This window comes from Acanthaster planci, linkage group LG06 (assembly GCF_054643075.1).
Source record: "Acanthaster planci isolate LZ-2023a linkage group LG06, COTS_SCS, whole genome shotgun sequence".
In the NCBI taxonomy this organism is placed as follows: Eukaryota; Metazoa; Echinodermata; class Asteroidea; order Valvatida; family Acanthasteridae; genus Acanthaster; species Acanthaster planci.
This window is the reverse complement of record NC_141782.1, coordinates 7,690,184-7,700,976: the sequence shown is the minus strand read 5'-3', so window position 1 is coordinate 7,700,976 and position 10,793 is coordinate 7,690,184. Positions and strand designations below refer to the sequence as shown.

Genomic DNA, 10,793 nt, shown 5'->3' with positions numbered 1-10,793 from the left:
TTTAAAGGACTTATTATCTCATTTAAATGACTTATTATCTCGTTTAAACAACATACGTGTAGATATCTCGTTTATACAATATAGTCGTTTAAACGTGACAACTAAGTCGTTTAAACGAGATAACTATGTCCTTTAAAAGAGATAAAAGGTTTTTTCGTGTTGGCACCAATACGCCTCCGTAATATCCCAATCCCAACCAGACAAATTTTCTGGGATATCATTTCCAGCGTGCAATCATTCCACAAATCATGCACGGCGCCCTCGTTTGACTAAACCCAAAGGAAGACTCGGATAGTTTTTGCCTAACTTCAACATGTGAAAATGTGAAAACCAACCTTTTGGGACCGGGAAGTGACTAAAATATCTTCTTTTCTACAGAGCCCACACTTTGTAGCATGCACTTCGAGTGAACATTAAAATTGCTGCTCGAATCATGTCGCAAAACACATACACAAACGGAACGCCGTCCAAACAGAACCAGGCGGACCAGAACGCCCGCTTGACCAACAGACACATCCAGACTCTCAGTTTTCTGCAGGACGTTGCTAGGGAAAACAAGGAATTAAAAGCACGCGTTGATGAACTTGAGGTAGGCTTAGGCCACTTCCGTGACTCCTTACGCATTAAATATATTGTTGGCTATACTTTAAGAAAATGTAACTTTTTGTTAATTTGTTAAACTAGGCCTAGGCCTATCGTGGATGGAGCATCCTAAATTCGCGCATACAAATATTCGCGCATCCAACTTTCTCGTCGTGATGCACTGACGTTAATTTACTGTCGATGATCGATCGTCACTTCGACGTTTTTCTTTTTGCAGCTATGTGCGAATTAAAAGCTTTTCCAGGGAGAATTCGGGAACAATATCAACGAAGCATAAAGCTGTACTTTACAGACTAAATACCAAAATGAACAGGGTAAAATTGTCTAGAAAATGGATAAATGATCGCTGTTCATTCATGATTGATGTTGGGCATCTAATACGGGCACTAATGACGACTTTGATCAACTTTCGCCAAATTTTGGGGGCGTTATCAAAAATATGGAGCCTGAAAAAGTACTGCATGCCTTGTATTTTGAGATTCCCGTTGGCGACTTTTTTCAGAAATACACATAGAAGGATAAGTTTTGTCACAATATCCAGAAAACTAACTCATATTAATGCTAATTATGATTTATTTGAAAGAATAAAAACTTATGCCTCACTGTAACTTCAAATTAAATTGAAAAAAATTAAAATCTAAGAGAATGAAAAAGAGAAAGTGACGGAAAGTCAAGCTATTGCGAAAAAAAGTTTTTTTTCTCAAATTACATCACTAAACCAAAGTAATTAATGCAAAAAATAATCCCTCATTCAAGAGACATTAACTGGCATTTTTTTCAGAAGTAACATGCGTGACAGTATATTCGCCATGTCCCTTATTTCACCACCTATTGCCAAGTACATGTATCATTGGTTGTCACAGTAAGTCTCGAAATTAGGGAGCTGGCGACTATACTCTCGCGCACGGTAGGGCATTACTGATACTCCGTAAAATGACGTTTGCAACGTACGGCTTGAATTATGGTGATGTAGGTTTTACTACAGCTGTGCTGATGACCTTTTTCCTGTTACTTAAGTGACATCCGATGTTCTTCATTCGATTATTCGTGCAGGATTTTAGTCAAACTTTCAACTACTGAAAATGAAGCCATAAAAATGTAGAATTTTTAAGAATAGATTTTGGTCAAAGTACCACTTAAGTGAAGTATGGTGACCTGTGGATACATGAGATGGAAAGCGTGAACCAACTTGTGGTACGAATGCTGGTCAACTCGTATGCTTGCCAACTGGCAGAGGGTGGGGGGAGCAGATGCCCCCCCTCCCCGGTGGTCCCATTTGAAATTTGTGAAAAAAAAATCTCCGTTGAGTTTATATACATGTAGCTATTCAGTTGCAGCTTGTTCTTGTGGTGCCCCCTTGTGTACCTCGGATGCCCACAGACATGATTTAGCCCTATCCCACTGCTTGCCCTCTAGGCCTGTGATATGTTTGATTTTCTCCCCAACTTGACACCACCACCAAGTCTGGTAGAAAATTGGGTGTACTCTTGTGTGTATCGGTGTTATTTTAATGATTAAACTTTAACTTTTCATAAAGCCAACATAGTACTGTGTAAGTTATAAGTGACAGTGCCTGTTACTTACATTTCTTGACTAGCCTAGGTTGGGCATTTCAATGTTAAATCTTGATGCTGTTCTTTGAAAATGGATACTTTTTTACAAATTTGTTCTAAAAAGAGCATTGTTTAATGTTTTCTGGTTCTTGACTCCAGAGTTGCAGTGCACAAGTTGGTACATAGTTGATCGCTGTTGGAACATCCGTATATGGAATTTTTCCCACTTTAAAGATCACTATCAGTCTACGCTGATCCAATTTCTAAAGCATCATCCAAAGTGACAGGTCCTCGTGACACTCTGCATCAAGATCAAGAAATTACTGCTGATGGTGTAACTGTGAGATGTATCACACTTGTAAACATACATGTAAATGCCACCTCATTAGTTTGACTCAAACTTGATGTCTGTTTTGATTAAGTGATAGAAGTGCAGTAAAATCCCAATCTGACAATGTGGGACTCGGTCTCACTACTGTGTATTAGGCTGTATCCCAATCTATTGTCTAGAGCTAGGTCTAGGTCTTCACCAAAGATCGTATAGCGCCGAAGAAGCAAGATGGATAACTCTGCTCAAAAGATGTAATTACCATGGGCGCCATTTGGGCAAGCGATACGCCTGCGCAGTTTACGATAATGCTTGGGCGCAGGCTCGGCAGGTGCACGTGCTTGCCGCGGCGCCTTCGCCTTTGCATTAATATGCATTGCGCAGGCGTATCGCTTGCTCAAATGGCGCCCATGCGATTACAACGTTTTACATGTACTCACGGTGAAGTTTGCCATCTTGCGCCACTACACGGCGCTATACGATCTTTGGTCTTCACTCCATTGGAAATAGGCAGAGATGTGCAGACAGTATAGACCTAGTCATAGCTCTGGAAGCCTGTTTCGGACGGTGAAAACATACAGGCACATAGACAAATTGATCAGCCTTTCCTGAAGCTCCTAGCAAAATTTGCATCCATCAACTGTATCGAAAGAAATATTTGGTGCCTTGTCTCTACATGTATTTCTTCACACTTTCTGCATAATCATGTTACCAGGCTACTTGAAAGCCCAATATTTCAAACATTTGAAGTTGGACATGCTAAGCACAATCTTAACTCTTGCGCAAACTTATTTTACTCCCTTCTGAGCTGTTTATCCTCTGAATGGATGTTTTTCAAAGGCAAATCAACTCAGGAGGGAGGACAAATTTGCGCAAGTTTCAAGATCAAGCTCAACAGACTTGAACCAATCCGGTTGTTGGCTCCAAAATGAAATCGCTCAACTCCACTCCTGAGTGCAAATGCTTTCTCCTAGGAAAACTGAAGTAACTAAGACCTCAAAGGTGGCTGGGGAAATATTGAAGACTTTTTCTTTGCCTTATGAACCTTTGGGGAACTTTAGTTAACTAAACGGTGAGTAAAATGTGCCAAGGGTTTTTTGTTTGTCTACTTTTTTGCACTGGAGGCCCCAGTCTGATTAATCCCTGCATGATCTTCAGGATGCCTGCAAAAGACAGACCGGAAAGCAGGAGTTTCAACTCGCTGTGCAAAGTCAAGCCTGCTGGGTGCATCTATGTTTGTGTACCAACCTATGAAAAACTTTGTTTTGTACAGCTTTGTAGGATTACTTGTCTGTCTGTATTCTAAAACCATGCGTCAACAAAACTGACACGCCAAATCTTAAATGCTTAATCAGTAAATGAGCCTTTCCCGTTGCATTATGTAAACAGTGCAAACGTTGTGCAGCAAATAAATTTTAATCCAGCTGTTTCACATGTCATATTAATGATACATGATTGTAAATGCATTAGAAATGTTATCTATGTATTGTTCCTACATGTTGCATTTAGAGTACATCATTTGTTCCATCTCATTTTATTATATACGCGCATGAACTCAAAATGTCTGTGCCCAGGAGAAGTCAAAACTTCTCCCTGTAAAGAAGGATGGGTTAGTGCTCTAGTAATTTAATATAGCCCTTTGGGACAGACCTATTACATTTTGTTCTGCGCATATTGCAGACAGAACTCAGCCAATGCAGCGATCTACACACCCTCGGCAAGGACACCAAGCAGCGCATTCAAAGACTCCAGGATGACTTCAACAGACGTCTGGACCACAACAACAAGGTACTGACGCAGAAGCACAAGGATGAGGTAGGTCAGAGGTCGTCGGCCATTTTGACAGGGTGTCATGCCTTTTAGACCAGCGCTCGGTACTTTAGCCAATTATGCTCTTGTTAAAGAGATTTTTATTCATACGTTGTACCTCCTGCATTATAAGTGTTCACTAAACCCTTGCTTCCTTTGCTTGGTTAGACATAAGAGGACGTCAAGATACATGTAGTACATGTACCACAGTTACATGCATTTGGGTTCTGTGCTTTCGTAAATTTGAAGTGCGTGTGCCTTTGGCCATTTGCGAGGTTCTACATTGTCATCAATAACCTATGCTTGAGCTTAGTACATGTGCAATCTCGTTGTAGCATTTAAATTCAATCTCTGGCTGTTAGTTGAGTACCCACATGTAAAAAAGGTCCTTTGAACCACTGATTTTTCTGGACCTTTTCCCTCATGTGACGTCACCAAATTTCTACATTGAGGATCTCAGGACACATTCAGTTAGATATGGGTGTCCGAATGGAAGTTCCTGTCAAAATCAGGTGTAGAATTCGTCGTTGGAAGTTGAAAATGTGAGGTCTGGACATTTGCCCAAAGTTAAGCTTAATGCCCTCAACGTGGAACGTTTGAACATATCGGAATATCCCCCTTCCCCACGTCTTACTGGAGCACTAAATTAAAGCGCAAGCCTTTGAAGTCTGTTGAGTGTATCCATGCTTGTACACAAACCTACATATGTGCCAACAATTTGCCCCAAAACTAAATACATAAGCAGTAAATGAGCATTTTGGTTTGCTTCATGTAAGCAATGCAAAGGCATGCACATGTGCACTGCAATTGAATTTTGCTGAGGCTGTACGTGCACTGTCATGCTAGTGATGAAAATGCATTTAATGTTATTTATGCATTGCGTTTAGAGTGCATGTACATGTACGTTGTTCGGCATTTGTTCAATCTTATTTCCTAACATTTCACCAACGCGCATGATTTGTAAATGTCTGCACCCAAGAGGTTATGGTTATGCAAAAATCATTCATGATATCGGAAATACATACATAACTTACTCCTAATTTTGTTGGTCTCTCGATTGGGTGTCAGTTTGGGATAAGACCTCTCCTCTGATAATGAAGTACTCTATTAGAAAAAATTAGAGAGTGCCACTGAAGACTTCAGTTGGCATTTGTATTTTTGGTGTCAAACTTGCATTGATTTGGTGTCCACGTTTTACACTTTCCATACATTTTGATGGTAAATGGGAATATCTAATAGGCTTAAAATTTGACCCCCCCCCCAGCACCTACTAGTACTAATAGGTGCCTATTAAATGGCACCCTACTAGTACTAGTAGGTGTCTATTAAATGACACCCTACATTTACATGTAGGCGCCACTGGTAATTGTTGTTTTTGAAGGCCCTCTTCAGTCTTGGGTCACCAAATAAGTACATAAAAATGGGATATGCATAGAAATTGATTAGTAAATATAAGGGCAGAGACAATGTGTATCATTCCAATGCTAAATGTAAATAATGTGAACTGACAAGTCAGGGATTCAGTCTTTGTGAAGTTTTTTGGGGGATCATTTGTCTGATGTGAATCTTCAGTACAGTGCCTATGAGGCAAGCGACTTGCCATAAACACCAATGCAAGGGCCAAAATGATCGACCATTAATTCGAAGTGAGCCCTCTATTGTCTAAATGTAGCTTATTCCTCTTCCCCCCTTCAGTGACTGCCACTTTTCCACAGTTAATTGTGTGAGTGAAAAACTCTATTGATCAGGTTCGTGGGGAGCTTTCAGCGAGATCAAGTATTTTCCTGTCAGGAGAAGTGAAACCAAGGAGCAGGGATTTAGGGGTCATCTTAATCTTGACAATAAGACCCTTAATTCAGGCCAGTGACAGACTTCTAGCATTCTGCCAACTTGGTTGATGTTCTGTGTTCCATTACAGTCTATTACATGTACTGTATAAAGCCGACAGCTTACAGTGGCTGTTTTTACCAAATGTCAAATAATTACGAACATTGGCTAAATTGGAGGAACAAGCTCTATTCAGTACTGAAAAGTAAACAGCTGTAAACTTTGGCTGTTGTTCTGACTTGGCCTGTAGGAACCCTGAATAATATACCCAGCAAAATATGGGACAGAGGGGTACCCCTTACATTTCCAATCCCTATACACACTCTAATCTATTGTTACCTAAGGTAACATTGTTACCTTGTCATACCTCCCTAGAGGTCTGACAAGAATTCCTGAGATTCCCATCAAACAATAACCAACACAAAGGTGGGGGATGCTCTCCTTAGCCATACATGTACATGTATCTTGCTTCAAATGTTGAATAACCACTAATGAAAGAAAATGCGAAAGTTCCAATGGCAAAAAGATTACACAAGTACTAATGTCATTTGAACACTTACCGCCAAAATTCAGAATGTGGTTCCCATGTCTAATTTAAAAGGAATTCTTGCATTTTAACATTGATACCTAGAAAATGTGGATGTTGAACCTACATATATTGTGCCAAACTGAGAAATATTTATTTTTCTTCACAATTTGGTGTTTTCTTCTGCTGAGGGAATCTACCAGTATTAGCTAGAGTAAGCCAACTTGAACCTGATCCTGTCCAACTTATTGCATGTAGGCCTGCAAGTTTATGATTGTTTGTTGCTTGAGTACATTTTCATTAATTTGATAAACATTTTTTCCTGTGCTAATTCTCACTTAAAGGTAATCAACTTCATTAACATACATGTAGAAGCAAGTAGGGCATCTGAGATGGTCCAAAAGGAAATGACTTTTTTATTAACCTAATGTTTTTACAATTGATGTCATCCACTTGGAGCATTTACATTGTAAATTATAAAACGGGCCATGTTTTGTGTTCTTTCCACTTGTGAGAGAATTTCTGTATTTTTACAATTAGTTCTGATTTATGGAAAAGAAAAATGTAACCGAATAATTGACTCAATTGAGTGACTAAAAGTACTTGTGGCCCTTCAAATAAATTGACAAAGTTTTGAAAAGTTTCCCTCAAGTTAAATTACAAAATAAAATGTGGAAAAGTATTTTCTCTAGTTTAAAAACATAGTCTCACCCTGAAATTCTTGGGTCAGTTCAAATTATACCTTTTCCAATTTCAATGTCGGCAGTTATTTCAAAAATTTAAACAAATTTCTGTTTCATTTGAATTATTTGAGATGAAAGTATTTGACAAGTAAAAAAAAAATTGTCCAGAAAATAAATAACTCTTTTAAAAAGAGTTTTTGTGGGAGTTCTGATATTTTGAGTTTTAATAAATCACCTGCTTACTTGTATTCATTCATTCAAAAATTAAAAAAGAACTATACTCCTTGCATGCAGTTTAAGTAATTGTTTTAAACATGATTTACAAAAGTTTCTGGTAGGCAGTGCAGACAAGTCAAGGATTGTGCAGTTCATGACTTCAAGTTATTATGGAGTTTCAAGAAGCGGAACAGGCCTTTTTTGTTGTGTCCATGTGTCATTTTGATCTGTTCGATTGATGAATGAAGACCTCAAATGTACAAACTGTATTGTCTAAAGTTACATACGCGTAATACAAATGCACTTGGTCATTTGATGGAGTGGTAGTCTCCCAAACAATACAGGGTAGTGTTTGTACATTTGCGTCATTGGCAATAAAACAGTTGTGTGTTGCAGGAAATGTATGTCCCAACACTGAATAAATTTTGGGGCCAAATTATACAATGTAATATGAGAATTAGGCCACTCGAGCTAATACAATTACGTGCGTGTAATTCACCCTTTCTACAAGCACCATGCGTATATGTGTGTGTGTGTGCAAGTGCAGGATCCGTCCGCTGCTCCCGCCATTAATTTAGAGTACAGTGACTGGCAGAAACAGGGTGATTCACCAAAACACTCACAAGCGCAGCTGAAAAAGTCAATACCACCTAGCGATGCCCTGCTGATTGCCGGCCGGAGGAGCTCCCAAAGAGGAGAGAGAAATGGACATTGTGCATCTTGAGTGAAGGGCCCTCCAATTCTTGGATTTCGGCAGTCGGGAACGATCTAGTCAAAAAGTAGAGAGAAGGAGCTGGCGCAAGAGGGGGAGAGAAAGAAAAAAAAGAGAGAGAGTCGAGGGGGGATGAGGGAACCAAATTTATTCGAGTCAATCAGAGTTTTTTTTTTCCACGTTTGTTGACACGACAGTAATTGACAAGTGTTGACTCTGCCATTTCCTGAGCGGCCCACTCCCTCTCTTGTTCTGGTTTGATTTCTGATGCAAGGCAATTTCAGCATGAGTGAGGAGTGTGGGAAGGAAGATCGGGGTAGGAGGTGACAAGGGGTACCGTACCGGTTAATTTGGGGTTGAGGGGAAATGGGGTTTAACCTTAAAAAATGGCTTAGCTGGGTTTGGAGAGAAGACAAGGAATTTTGAGGGGAAGCAAGTTTCAGTAGGAGTGAAAGTAAATAAAAATGCTAATCAGTTGGAAGCTAGTATATGTCGGTCATTTGTGCTGTATTTGTGGCACATGATGCAGTGCACATGTATGCATGATATAAGTGAAATGTGAATAAGGCTACCAGTACATTGTACGTGTAGATACTTCAGCAGCCTAATTCATGGGGGGGGGTGTCTGCAAATGTGTGACAAGGGGCACTTTTGCCTTGCTGTTGGATTAGCTACTGGTATATCCAGCAGGTTTTTCTTTTGTTGCAACCTGTTAGATATATAGCAGGCTTCACATCCTGCTTTTGATGGATTTTATTGAACTCGGGAAAAAAAAGAGTTGTTTCTTATGGTTACTGTGAATACTTCAATGTACGGCATTATCATAGCCCCGTAGGACTAACACACAATGTATTGCATGCCAGAGCACGTGTTTGGCTGCATTATACGAGGTACAGCCGCAGGTGAAACGATCACCAATTAGGACCTGAATTGTTACACGACCTGTTAAATAAAGATCTATCACTGCGCTCAGCTCCAACCCAATGTGTTTTTCTTTACCGACCGTTCCCTCCCTTTTCCTTATGCCCCCACTCCGCATCCCCATCACCTCACTTCCCTCTTCTCTTCCCCCCCTTCCCCTTCTGCAGTTTGCGCAGTCGTGTGTGCATAGCTGAAAGGATGATATTTACATTGATGCTATCCCCAGCAAGTGAGTAATTAAGTCAGTCCCATATTGACTCTATGCTAGGAATGTGTGTTAATTGACAGGCCTTTCTGACATGCACAAGTAGCTTGTCCTCGGATGCCCTCTCAGATGTGTCAATGCACTCACTGACCCAGCTTTTTGGGCCAAGCGCCGCTGAATATGTTATTATTTTAATCAGGTGCTTCTTTTTTTAAACTAAAATCCAGTGAACAACGGCGCCGATGTGCAAGGGATCGTGTGATAAATCTGACTTAATCAAAGACAGAATCAAATTACATACTAGCTGGATGGGACAGTAATTCATTTTAAGGCCTGCACTGTGATATTTACAGAGTTTTTTGTTGGTTAGCTTTTTGTAAACTGATCGGTATGATTTCTCATTAATTATTAAATGCATCGTGCAAATGGACAAGATGGAGTCAGGCAGTTCAGAACATATTGTTGAGATTTATTTTACACCTCCGTTCATTATTATGCTATTTATGCCACAGCAGAGCCGCCTGCAACTGAAATATTTAACATGCACATTTGTCAACGCATCGATCATATCTTGAAGTTCCTGCATGAACCATGCTGCGGATAATGAGAAATGCGTGACGGAATTTATTGAAAGACATACATGATATATTGGTGGTAAAGCCGCAGCTACATGTATATATATATTCTTATATGTTCAGGTTTTGATTTTTCAGATTTGATGGTTTCTTAACCCACAAAAGAATTCCTGTAAAACTAGGGAACCCCTAATTCACAATTTTACTGACTTAAGAATAAGTACTATTAACAACAAATGCACTTATCAGAGAACTTTCCTTGATGTGAAAATTATAATTACCAAGGGCAGCAGTCCACCTGATTTATTTTCTGTTTCTTATGTAATCTCTAATTCACAGTTTTCTTTGACTTGACAATTTTTAGTATTGAAAACATGCATGTACAGTGTATGCACTAATCAGTGAATTATCCTTTCTATAAAAATCGTATAAGGGCAGTAGTCCACTTGATCTCTTTTTACTGTTTCCTTGTTTGTTTAAATTGTTGGCCCATCTGTTGAGCAAACCTCTCAGGACAGTTTGTATTACATTGCATGACATTGCAGACAGCATTGCCAACAGTGATGCCCTATCCCTCTCCCTGTCTCAGTATGGGCTTGTATGATTTTATAACTAACTGGCCATCAGATACACTGCAATTATTTGTCAGTGTTGTTGATCACTCACTGTATTTGCATATAAATATAACCAGTTACCCTCCCATAGAGATTTCCAATTGATTAGCCCATGCAATGGGTCACTGAGCCCAAGTTTTAATGGTTTGTGTAAGCGGAAATATACTGACTGGAGCCTGGACTGTGAAACCTTGACTAACAAAACAAATACCAAAGTGTGA

The 10,793-nt window shown here is 39.6% G+C and overlaps 1 protein-coding gene across 1 annotated transcript in view; it reads left to right on the top strand.

The window, feature by feature from the left end:
- Positions 1-249: 249 nt before the first annotated feature.
- The window catches only part of LOC110980013 (uncharacterized), a 42,632-nt gene continuing 32,088 nt past the window's right edge, over positions 250-10,793 (top strand). Inside the window, exons 1-2 of the mRNA XM_022236272.2 lie at positions 250-589; positions 4,165-4,299. Of these exons, the coding sequence (XP_022091964.2) occupies positions 434-589; positions 4,165-4,299 (291 nt within the window). The 5' untranslated portion in view covers positions 250-433. The remainder of the gene's footprint in view (positions 590-4,164; positions 4,300-10,793) is intronic.